This window comes from Centroberyx gerrardi, chromosome 12 (assembly GCF_048128805.1).
Source record: "Centroberyx gerrardi isolate f3 chromosome 12, fCenGer3.hap1.cur.20231027, whole genome shotgun sequence".
In the NCBI taxonomy this organism is placed as follows: domain Eukaryota; kingdom Metazoa; phylum Chordata; class Actinopteri; order Beryciformes; family Berycidae; genus Centroberyx; species Centroberyx gerrardi.
Window position 1 is genome coordinate 15251462 of NC_136008.1, and position 12405 is coordinate 15263866.

Below are 12405 nucleotides of genomic sequence, written 5' to 3' on the forward strand. Positions count from 1 at the left end.
GTGCCTTGACGATGGGTAGTTGAGTCTCAGTTTCTGCCCACACTTGTCTTGTCCTTGGTAAAGCCCTCCATGACGACGAGTTACATTATTCCATTGCCCACAGTAATGGTGCGGTGCGCGGCAGCAGCATGCGAGGGGGTCGCTCTGTAATCTGGGAGTACCATCTGTGGCTGTCAGCTGAAGCTGCCACTTAGTGGGCCTAACACAATCACCACGTTAACACTTGCCAACAATTGGAGCTTAAACAACCCCCTCCAAACATTAGATGTGACATGCCAAAAAAACTCACAGAACGGGGAAAATGTCTGCAAAGAGTTGATTCAAGCTTTCCTAGATCAACTCATTTTATAGGCAGACAATATAATTAGGATTATGTGATACTAAATGAGCATCACACACAGACTGATTTGTGTTCAATATATTGTGTGCAGGGAACAGTGGGCATAAGCTCTGCATCACCATGGCCAAAAAACGTAAGAGTCTCAGACGATAATGATACTTTTGAATTACAGTAAACCTATCATAGGTGTTAAATGAAAAATAGGTTTTATGTGTTTGAAAATCGGGTGTCACTGCAGTGATTCCCAGACTCCCGGCTTTTATTTGGTTTATATCCCTCCTCTGTGGAAATTGCTCCAATACATTCTTTAATTTGAGTTGATTTTCATAAGGCATCTATTGACTATGGGAGCAATAAGCATACACTAGGTGGAGCCAAACTCAATTACTTGAGGTCACCCTGCGTACCAATCTGCATCTAGAGCTGTTATGGATATTAAGGGGAGAATCACTCCAAGTAGTAAATACTTTCAAAAATCAATGTCACTGAGAATAAATATAACGAAGATGAATACATTTCATCAGATTTTAAAATTGTATTTATTTTTTTGAGATGCCAGTCAGGTTGCCATCTCAAGTCTCAATCAGTTGCAGCCTGAATGTAAATGCAGAAAAAGTCTTGTCCAGCTTGCAGAATGAAACGTGAGTCAAAGCAGAGGTTGTTGAAGAGTGAGGGGGGCAGATTTGGGATGGGGAGCAGGTGTGATAGGTGTCTGGAAGCAGAGAGGAGTGTCTTCAGCACCGATATGGTCTGTTGGAGGTTGATTGTGGAAGGAATTGGTGCAGTGATTCCCAGACTCCTGGCTTTTGTTTGGATTAAATCGCTTCTCTCTGGAAATGGCTCCAACTCTGATTTGAGTTGATTTTCTTTAGTGATGTAATGGCTGTAGGAGCAATGAATATGCACCAGGTGGAGCCAAACTCCTGTAATTAAGGATGTGGCCGCCCTGTCTACAAATCTGCATCTAGACCTGCCATTTTTACAACCTCAGCTGTTCATAACAGCATGTGAAGAATAACTGCAAACTAGAGATGAAGAGTACACTGAGTTTATTTCACATATGCTTTATTTAAGTGGAAGAACACCTGCACCATCTTGTCCCAAACAAATGTAAGTGGAATACCATTTCATTTAAGAATTCATATATTAATCTTATTGTGCTCCATTGCCAATGAAAAGTGTATGGTTTTATATCCAAATGAGCTTTTTATTCTACAAGTGCTGCAAGTTACCAAACAGGAATTATCCCACAAAATCATCCTATGAACTGTTGCAGTTGTCATTTCCATCTTTTCCATCTAGAAGTAGGAAATGTTTAACAACACAGACCTCATTTCACTGAATAATCGCTATACTTTATCATAGCACTTTTTTATGAAGTAAAACAGATTAGTCAAGAAATTTCGACAACATAAAAAAACAAGAAACAAAAGTCTCACTACCTTATAAGAGGCATAGTTATTCTGTATTAAAATCAAGATCAATCTCTCTCTCTCTGTGCCTCACTCTTTCACAGTATGTGGCTTTTCCCCTTTATTATTTTTTTTAAATATTAACGAAATGCGTTGGAACATTGTTACAATATAAACTGACAAATGCAGCCATAGTAATGTAAGGCAAATTTAATGGCACATCAATGAATTAATATAGTTTGAGTTCACGACATACAGTGGAGAATTAATTAGTATCAAAATATTTCAAAATATCATATCAGAAAAAACAGTGGCAAATACCTTACTCAAAAAGTATTAAATAGCAGACAGAAAAGACAAAGACATGTCATGCTAAAAGACAGACATGTCACACTTGTAGGTATTTAGTGGTGGTATCAGTTCATCTTATTAAATGTGAAAAATCACAATAAAATATTTACTTTTTTTTTATTTACTCTTCATTCAAACATGCAGTCAAGAGTAATGGAAGAGCAATTGTGTCAAGCTTTAAATACAGATTCAATACATTAGAATGTGCCCTTTAACCACAGTATTTCAGTAGCTGAAAGCAACAGAGCACGACCTGCCACTCCCACAGCGACAGAGGTCAGTGACTCCAAACCAAAAGTCTGAGCCTAAGACGCTCAAAATGACTCTTTCATATAAGGCCATACAGTAGGTATAATATCTAATGACTGTGTGGTTAGTACCTAAACTACTGAGGGATACAAGACATTCACTCTTAATCTGGAAGAGTATTTGAGAAGAGGCAAATCTTGTGTTGATTTCATGAAAGACAACAGACTGATGAAAAGCTGGCATTGCCATCACTCTTCCTCTCTTAAGAAGAAACACCAATTTGGCACAGGAACAGAAGCTTTGGGGAACAGAGCTATACAGTGATGTATGTTAAACTCTCTGAAGCCATCTTAATGTTCCTGCTCAGAGTGATTTCTTGTTCTCTTGATACTTAGGAAGGACTATGCCCGAGTCCTGCAGGACCATGAGCAACACGTCCACATATAAATAAAACAGCACGCAGTGCCTGCTTGGCCTTAGTGTAAGACTCTCTAAATGGTCATCTGGCCCCGGTGCGCTTGACAACAATAGTGCCCGCCACCATGTCATACACAGTCCTGTTGTGCTGGAAAAACAGCAGTGTGATGAAAGCCGGGAAGAAGAAGGCAATGGAAAAGTTCTTGTTCAAGGCTCGGACAGTTGATCTGTAGAGGGAGACAGAAACAGCAGCTGCGTCACAAAGAGGCAAGACTAGCGGACAGTAAAACCATGCTGGGTTGCATTCTTTATATTTACAAATGTGGAAAGATGACCTATGAAATGAAGTACTCACGCAGAGAGAGAGACATTAGTTGCCGGCACTACAAGTACTCTGTTAGGCTGAACCAGGACCGATGAGTCACATGTAACGACTCTGAGTCCGATGAGAAACTTCCCTGGAGTGGCTCCTCCCGCTCCCCAAATACACACAATCTATATGGAGGGAGGCACAGGACAGGAAAACAAGGAGTTATCAGTTAACTGCCTGGGAACGTTTCCAGAACTCACAAAGAGAAGCAATTGCAGATTAAGGTTCAGACCACACTTAACTCTCACTTTACTTGCACTACTTATCTGAATCTGGAAAACCAAGCATGCTGCATAATCACGAGATCTCACCTCATAAAAACACACCAGTATCCGGTAAACAAGGGCAACAAGCATCATTTTCTGTAGCTCCTCCATCGATGTGTCCTCGTCTATTTCCTCCACGATGAAATGCATGGCAAACTTGGAAATGTCCCTGAAAAGCAAAAGGCAAAACATTTGGATGAGTTCATCAGATGTAGAGCTGGTTTTGTTCATGTAAATGCTTGAATAAGACACAGGCCTACTGCTACCACCACAAATACACTCACTTCATTCCACTCAGGTGCATAATACTGATGATTATGGTTGCCTTAATGAAAAACAATATGAAGAAATCCACCATTTCAGCTAGGAGTCTTTGGAGAGGTGAAGGAATATTGTACTCTCGACCTGGGGTGGGGTGCAGAAGGGGCAGAATTAGCCAGACCGATAACCGTTGTGGTGCCAAAACATTAGATATGAAGGGGATCATTTCTAACTGTACATGTGTACGGTGGGGTTTACCTGGCCTCTGTGCATTTCCGTTCTCCTGAGGCTGCTGTTGTGTGTGCGTGTGCCCGGCAGCGGGCACGGTGCCGCCGCCAGCAGCCTCACCTGCCTGGCTGCCCGCACCGGGGGCGACAGGTGGGTACGGCGACAGCGGCAGACCAAACGGGTTGTTGTACCAGTTCTGGGCGTCGAAACTGGCGAAATCGAGCGGTGCCGTCGACGTCCCGTTAGCAGACTGCGGTAAATAATACGGGTTAGACACAGCAGACACTGCAAGCCAGCTATGCCAGTTGACATACCCAGTGTAGTACTGCCACATCCACGCCTGCAGCTTTTCGCAGTATTCCGCGGTGATGCGTTTTTCACCGACATCCTTCTCTTCTTCTGTGGTGTCTGGACTGTCTGATGATCGGATAACGTTGTCCGTTAGTGGCGCGTCTTTACTACCAGCAGGCATATTTTCCCGATCGACTTCCATCATGTTTGTGTTTTCATCGTCAGCCATGTTTGCTGATGGCGTCACGTCACGTACGGCGTCACCCCGGATTGTTTCATTTGCGAGCAGAGAGAGCAAAGATAAGAAGTGTTTAAGAAAATCATATAACGTATGAACAAAATATGTCTTTTCTTATTGAATATTAAATGGTTGTTCGGTAAAGACAGGAAAATTCTCACAAAAACTCATTTATCAATTTGGAGACAAAACCCGACCCCCTTCATCATGATACATGGTGGTACAGGCCAAACCTTTCCTGCTATTTCAACAATCAACCACTAGGAGGAAGCATTGCCGCAAGATCGAGACTGCAGTGAGGCTGATGTTGGGGTCCTCAAGTTCACATTTTGTAATCATTCAAACGCAATTGTACATGTAAAGCCTTAAAAAACGTTTGTGAAATTTTTGTTTTCTAATGTTACTTGTGGACCTCTTTGACTGAATGAGACACCAGCTGCAACTACTTAGATCACTAACCTGTTTTTCCATAATGTTCCAAGTATTTTTGTACAGTATAGGCTATGTGCACTATGTTGTCCTTTGTTGACTCTAGAACAAAGCAGCTTTAAAGTACTTCTTAAACAGCAATGTCTAAGAACTTGCCAGCCCATGGTATGATTGTGCCTCAAAGGAGGGAGGGAGGGAGGGGGGGGGGTTAGGGTTGGGAGGACGAGGGGGGTAAAACCTTTTCAAAGGACTCCTGATTCTTAATGCCTGCACCCCACAAACTACCCCCAAGTAAGCTTAATCCTAAACAATAGGGTATTCAAGTATAACAATGAGTTCAGAAGAGGCATAAACCTCTAATATCGGTTACTGTATGTTTGTACATAACCTAATAGCCTTTTGAGAAGACTTTCAAATTTCATCATCAAGTATGAAAACCACCACAACTGTGCAGTTAATGCATTTGTGCAAGATTGCAAATATACTAGAAGAAAATGCATAGAGCTGTTTTCACATTTCAGTACGGTACGCACAATACCTAAAACTTATTTTTGTGAAATAGCTGCAGGTAAATAAATACATTCAGGCATTGGGGGTGTGTGAATGTGCATGTGCACGCGCCGTGGTCTTATATAATGTGGCACTCAAGAAAACGAACCAGCTTTTCATTAGTCAGAGCTCATTGTTGCCTGACCACCACCCGGGGTCACAATCATTCACTAAAGCCTGGAAATCTTTTGGAGAATTCGGGCCTCAACCTACTGCCCCAAAGAACCCTAATTAAAACAAATTATGTGCACTTGCTTGAACTCCAAGTCTGTGCATCCAAGACAAGAGGCCTGGCACAAATGAGAGGTCACTGCCCTAACCCCAAGCAGGGATTTGGCCTTCCCACCTCCCATTCACTCACATCTTTGTCATACGAGGCTACTCTCATACGGAACATGTTGCTTTCCTTTGTGTCGAACAAAAGGCTTTTGTAAACCCCCCTGTCTGTTTCCAATAGCTCGGAGATTATAAGCATGACTTTGAACTGCTCAGTGGCTGCAAGGATTGCCTGCTGTAATATGTAGTAAAAATGTTTGTTTATAACGCAATTACCACAGCTGATATTTGAAAATACTACCAGCTGGCAACTAGCCATGGTATACAAAATCATGTCACAGCTACTCTAATATGGCTATAAAGTAAATACTAATCCGGAGGTATTAGGGTTTTTTCTCGGTTCCATTCAGCGGTAGACTGCTGAGGATTTAGTGATCACATGTCTGGTGTGCTGAGGAGGACAGAAGGGGATGTCAGGTCAGCGTTCTCATTTGCTATAGACAGGAAAGGTCTTGTCAATTCCTAGTGACCTACGACCCGAGTGGACAGATTAGTCTGGCTTCCAATATTCGTTTTGGCAAGTCTAGACTGCTACATAAATGCATACAAACTCTGCATGTTGTCTTGCTTTAAAAGGAAGTTGAAAGCTAAGCTGAAGTTGAATAGTCATCCTCCAACAATAGTTGCCCCCGTCAGGTGCATTCACTACCAGCACTTTTAACACCCTCCTCCCCCAAAACTAAATGTGCAAAAAGAATAAATGACCTATTAAAAAGTTGACTAACAGTGGGGGGGATGACTGACATTACTATGAGTAAATGGCAAAAGCAAATACTAGCACCGTTCATAAACTCACAAGAATACGTATGCACACCAATGAAAAAAAACAATCTTTCCCTTGTGATTTCCCTTGTGTGTAGTCATTCACAATTACTCAGCAGACAAAGTGTGACAGAACATCTGACTTTATTGAAATGTTTGTCAGAGCATTTTGTGTTAGCGGTACTGAACAAATATCCAGGTTCAACAACTTTGATGATGGTGAACAGACAAACAGGAATTATGCCTCCTTCTCATAGGTCCTCACAGCAACAACGTCATCCATGACACATTTCTGCAGAGACAATGGTGAATGTTAAAAGTGTATTCTGGATCAGTGCATGCTTATTTGATCTCATTCTATAGAGAAATATGATGAAAATCACTTAATCATGTTTAAGATGCACCAAAGTCAACTCCATTTAGGTTACTTAGGAATGCATAATAAAATGTTAGATTTTACCATCAATACACACGCAATTGAAAACATTAAACGCAAAACTAAAGCTGCTAAACCACTGCAAGGATGAACAGGTGCTTGAGTTTGAGACTCACCGCTATCAGTTTCCCATCTTGAATCTCGCGCTCCAGTGTCGTGGTCTTTCCATCCCACGTCTGTTTTTGCACAAGCTTCCCATTCTCAACGGTAATGACGGTCTGAAAATGATGTTGGCTGTCAGAGGCACGTACATGCGATATGGACTGAGACACGTGTGGCTTTAAAAACAATAGAGAAAACCCACCTTGGTCTTCCTGTCATCTGCAGTCGTCTCGTCGAACTCCTCGTTCAGTTTGAACTGGATCTCTGTGGTTTTGAAAGTGCTCTGAGACTTCATGGACACCACACCAGCATCATCCACGCTGAACAGCAAGTTAGGCTTTGCCATGTTTCCCATTTGCCGAGTGGCGAAGCCCACACCTTCAACACAACGAGGGTAAATTAGGACACTTTGCTCTGGGTGCTTCCAGGTTATGTGATGCTGCATTTGATGGAACAAGTGTAACTCTTACCATTTAACAGCTAGCTCGAGTAAAACAGCTGGCCACGACAACTAGACTTGGGTTAGTAATTCAATTAGTATAAAACGTGTTCTCACCAATTGCCTTCATGTATTCATCGAAGTTGTCACTGGCAGTCATCTTCCAGGTCCCAACAAATTGCTCAACCATGGTGAAGCTGAAGTGCAACTCGCAACACAAGCCACAAGGTGTTTTAGGATTTCACGTTTCGGTGATAAAGCGCGAAAGGCGAACAGAGAAGGAAATTTTCATATTTGAAGCCTGGCCAAGCACGTGCTTTATTCATTCCTACCAATCAACAGCTGTCGCCCGAGTTTCCATGGAAATGGGGGATCAGGGGCGTGGTCTTAGATGAGATTTTGTTGGGTTTGGTAGGAATTAAATGTCTGGTGAACTTGGGCCTGCTCAGTTCCCTAATACTGTGTTTTACTCTACACTAGCTGTAAATGGGAAGCGGGGTTTGTGTAGGTCACAGTGTCATAATGTCACCTGATGTTTGTGGCCCAATACCATCTCTGCAGATAAATATATCAATAGACTGCAGAAAATAATGGTGAAAGCAGACATGGATAAGTGAAAGATTTTTTTTTGCTTTTACATGCTCATACCTTATGCCAGCTATCACCAAACAGCATCACTCCAGCCTTGAGTGAATGGAGATAAAGGTTTTAACCAAGAGATGGCGCCTGTGAACAACGAATGAACAAGTGGCTGCTTGTGGTTTCTATTCAACACAGTTTCAGCAAACTTTGCATAATAAATTTAATTTTTGAAATAGATTGGTACTCAATTGTTTAAAAAAAAAATATATATATAAAATAAGCTGCTATGCAAATGTTTATGCAGCCATAAAAATTGTATGGCTGTCCAGTGGGAGAAGGCAATCAGATACATCAGTGGATTTGTCTCTAAATGGTGGACTGTCATGTACTGCCACCCAGTGGTTTCAGTAACACACTACAAAGGGCCTTGTATGTGCCCTTTTTAAAAGAAAAACAACCCAAATGGTAAATGTGCCCAAAGGTATGTGTTTTAAAACTGCCTTTCAGAAAAACCAAAACCCAACAAAGAGAAATAAATGGATCTGGTTTCTGATATGTTCTCTTTTTAATGTTTAGAGAGCTAAGTCAGGTGCTCTCTCAGTCTGTGAGTCTGTGAACTGTACGTGGGGTCAAAGGGTACAGACTCCACTCGTATAATAGATTAGGTGTAGGTGTGTGTGTGTGGGGGGGGGGGGAGGGGGGGGGGGGTTAGCTGACTGCTACTGTGCAGTAGTGTCAGATTTAGTACGCTGAAAAAGTCAGTCAGAAGTTATTTGTGAGCAAAATGGTGCTTTATAGAGTCATTAGCAGAGCCACTTGAACCTCTAAATGGCTCCTCACTGCTTGTTGGTTATGAAACGGTTCCACATAGAACTAATGTGTATTTGCTATGATTTTGGTTCCTTAGTGATTATTAAATCTGGCAAACAAAAGCAAGTAGTATGGTATGATGGTGAAATTGCAAAAGTATCTGCAACAAGAACCAAGTTGGCCAGTGATGGCTCATTTTGTAAATGCTCTTAAACTCACACTGTTGATTCTCTGCCATACTGTAGCAGAGGAGTGATTTCAGTGAATAGGACAATCTCATTATGAGAGCATGTGATTTGTGTTGTGAAAGATTATCAAAAGGAATAAAGAATCATTTGGTTTTGAGACTTGCCGTGCAGCACCATGTGAGGATCATTCAAAAAAAAAAAAAAAAAACAGTTGAAATAGAAGTAGGAGAACTCTTTTGATTATGTAATGAGGAGATAAATCACGGAGCTGCTGACAGTGAATGGGAGACTGAGTGCTGGGACACTTCACAAGGCGATTTTACAGATTTGGGCAGATTTTGTGGTTCACAGTAACCCTGTTCACAGCACAATAAAAGAAAGCTCATACAGATGAAAAGCAAAAGCAAACATTTAATCAGTCTACTAAGTCAGTCTCCAGTTCATTGTCAGTTTGGCTCCTGGTTCTGGATGCCATTATAATTTTAAAGCCTTGGTCCTGTGGTTTCTAGCTTTATGGGGAGAGATGTTTATATTCACAAATATTAATTTAAGTGTAAGAGTGTAGGGATAACAAATGTGACATCTCTTTGAAGCTTTATTCAGCCTTTTATCACCATTTCTCTTCTTTCCACAGTGTATACCCACAGATGTGCGTTTGATGTATTATGCAACACTAGTTATCAATATGAAACCCAAGACTTCCTTTCCTCATGAAAGAAACTGGAATCAAGGTTAACGATTGCGTGCCACATACAAAGACCTTGATAAGACTGTATATCAAGTCACACTGCCGCTAATATTTAATTTCATTGTCCAAATGCATTAATCTTTCATTAACTTCGGTTACAGCCAATACGTGTGTGATACTCCAGGCGGTTGGGCTGCGGTATATCATGGCATGTTGTTTACCAATCTAATAAGCCGATTAGTTGTTGTTCTCTCACCCGGGGTTTTTCCGGGGACATACAGGTGCCATCAAGCAAGCGCAGGGCCCATCTAATGAACATGAACTCTCACTGGCAGCCACAGAGAAGGCCTTTCTTCCTGGTTTTCATCAACACTTCAGCCCCCATTGATGGGGGAACAGTGGCCAGGGACAAAAGCTGTATATACTGTACAAACACAGCTCCGAGCGGTAGCACACTGACTCATTCTTCGGTGTGTGTGAGAACGGAGGGGGACCCCTTTCAGCTCCTTTGTGTTGGTGTCTGTCAACAGTGTAGTTGGAGGCAGAGCCCATTGTGGCGGCCAGTGTTTCTTATTGACACAGAACCTCGCTCAGCTTGTTCCCAGGGTCCAACCTGAGGACTCATGAATAATTGAGAGAGGGTCCTCAGGGCCAGGGGGGAGTTTGCAAGTCTGACTGGGCTCGTTATAAACCTAAACTGCAGCTTGATATGCAAGCAGGTAAAGTTGCGGTCACAGCTGATCATGTTGACAGTGAACTTTGCTGCAACCCTCTGCAGGCACACAGCCATGCAAGTGATCTGACACTCAGAAGATAAATAGGTAATACGATGAGAAATGATCTTGGGTTCACATTAACTGTTGCATTGGACATAGTGTGTGTGTCTGTGTGTGTGTGGCATCTGGCAGAGGTGTGGTGCAAGTATACCAAGATTATAAGACATTTGAAATGCATCTATTTCCTAATCAGTGAAGTCTTTGTTCCCTTCCTTTTCATAACTGTCATTGTATTCTCTCCTAACCTTTACCTGCCTCTTCTATACAGGGTAAGCCTTTGCCTGAGGTACAGGATAAGCCTCCGCCGCATAGTACTTTGAGATCACTGAATACCCTTCAGCGACGCCTTTCATATATTGTAGTTGAGGCATGTCCCTGTCAGGTACAGTTTACCTTTTGAACCCAAAGATGATTTAACCACTTCAGAGAGCTTCTTGCTGCTTGTCAGGTAGCTCAAAATATGTGTAAACTAATGCAATAGAGTCATGATTGACGTCTGAAACATTTTCTTTTATTAACATATTTTCTTCTCTCATGCCCTCAAATTTTAACATGAAAACATATCACTTCACAATGCCAAAATAAGCAAGCCTCGCAGTGAATACAGATTCCCAACACACATACATACACACAAAAAGCCCCCCAGCACACATCACCACATTTCACATTATAAAACGAAAAATGAAGATAAAATATGAATGAATGACATGAAGATAAAGCTTGGTGAGTGAAAGGAACTAGCAAGAGGTGTGTGTGTGTGTGTGTGTGTGTGTGTGTGTGTGTGTGTGTGTGTGTGTGTGCCACACCTGGGACACCAGCAGGGGGCGTCTCTTCAGGTCTGGCTCCCAGTAGGTCCCAACCATCTGCTGAGAGGCTCACACGACCTGTGAGACTTGCCCTCTCCTCTTTGCCTTTTTACACGGCTGCTGGATGAGGGGGGGGAACGAGAGGCCAGGGTGGGCGACGCCTGCTCTGTGTGGCCAGGATGAAGGCAGTGTGTGTGTGTGTGTGTGTGTGGGAGGAGGTCAGAGAGGTGGCCCATGCTTGTGTGCTGGGAGCTTTTTCATGCTTCCTGCTTTGATCTCCTCTCTCATCCCTTCATCCCACACGCTCCCTGCGCCTCAGGCTCCCGGTTCGCGGCACACCGATGGGGTGGCGGGTGGGGGGATTCGGAGGGGGTGCGGGGAGGGGGGGTGGGGGGGGGATGTCTGCTGCCTCTCACAGAGACACTGCTTGTTCTGTCAATACTGTGAGAGGTGCAGGGGGAGCTGCCCACGGGGCACAGGCACCCGGTGCAGAGTGCAGTAGGCGGAGGGTTCACCAGGAGCTAAAGTGCTGCGCAGTGTACAGTTCTCCGCTCCTCTTTCATGCTCTCTTAGATCCCCAACAGTGGGCTGGAATTCTTGTGTGAAAAACAACTGCCACAGCGCTTAGAGGGCGGCCTCCTGACCCCTTACAACATGGGAAAGTGCACCCCTCAGCTGGTAGTTACATAAAGCCTGCCAGAGTCATGAGAATCCCTGATAAATCACTCTGCTCGAGGCCTCTCATGTCCCGCTGCATCTCACACGGAATGATTACTTACAATGGGTCAATATCATGTGTCTGTTGCTGCTCAAGTTTTATATGCATTGTGTCAGTGTTCAAAGCGTTGCCATGTAATCAACGTGACCGGAGTGATAGTCCGGTCACGCGGGACAGTGTGATGGTCGTCATGTGAATATGCATGTCAAAAAGCATCCCTTTATCCCTGCGCTGTCTGCCCCCAGAGCCTGCTAATCCCCATATAACCCCTCACACACACACACACACACACACACACACACAGACACACACACACAAATACACATCCCTCCCCCCACACCCCTCCTGCCGAGTAGAGAGT

General features: G+C 43.2%; 2 protein-coding genes across 2 annotated transcripts; both read right to left on the reverse strand.

Moving 5' to 3' along the window:
- Positions 1-1443: 1443 nt before the first annotated feature.
- fam8a1b (family with sequence similarity 8 member A1b) lies at positions 1444-4414 on the reverse strand. The gene is made up of 5 exons (XM_071915880.2): positions 3925-4414; positions 3690-3810; positions 3451-3574; positions 3125-3264; positions 1444-2996 (listed from the first exon to the last, which is right to left on the reverse strand). The coding sequence occupies exons 1-5, from the start codon at positions 4412-4414 to the stop codon at positions 2852-2854; spliced, it is 1020 nt and encodes a 339-aa protein (XP_071771981.1). The 3' UTR covers positions 1444-2851.
- A 2241-nt stretch (positions 4415-6655) lies between these two features.
- Positions 6656-7730, reverse strand: fabp4b (fatty acid binding protein 4b). Its single transcript, XM_071915899.2, has 4 exons — positions 7594-7730; positions 7240-7415; positions 7052-7153; positions 6656-6791 (listed from the first exon to the last, which is right to left on the reverse strand). The coding sequence occupies exons 1-4, from the start codon at positions 7664-7666 to the stop codon at positions 6738-6740; spliced, it is 405 nt and encodes a 134-aa protein (XP_071772000.1). The 5' UTR covers positions 7667-7730; the 3' UTR covers positions 6656-6737.
- Between the last annotated feature and the right edge of the window lie 4675 nt (positions 7731-12405).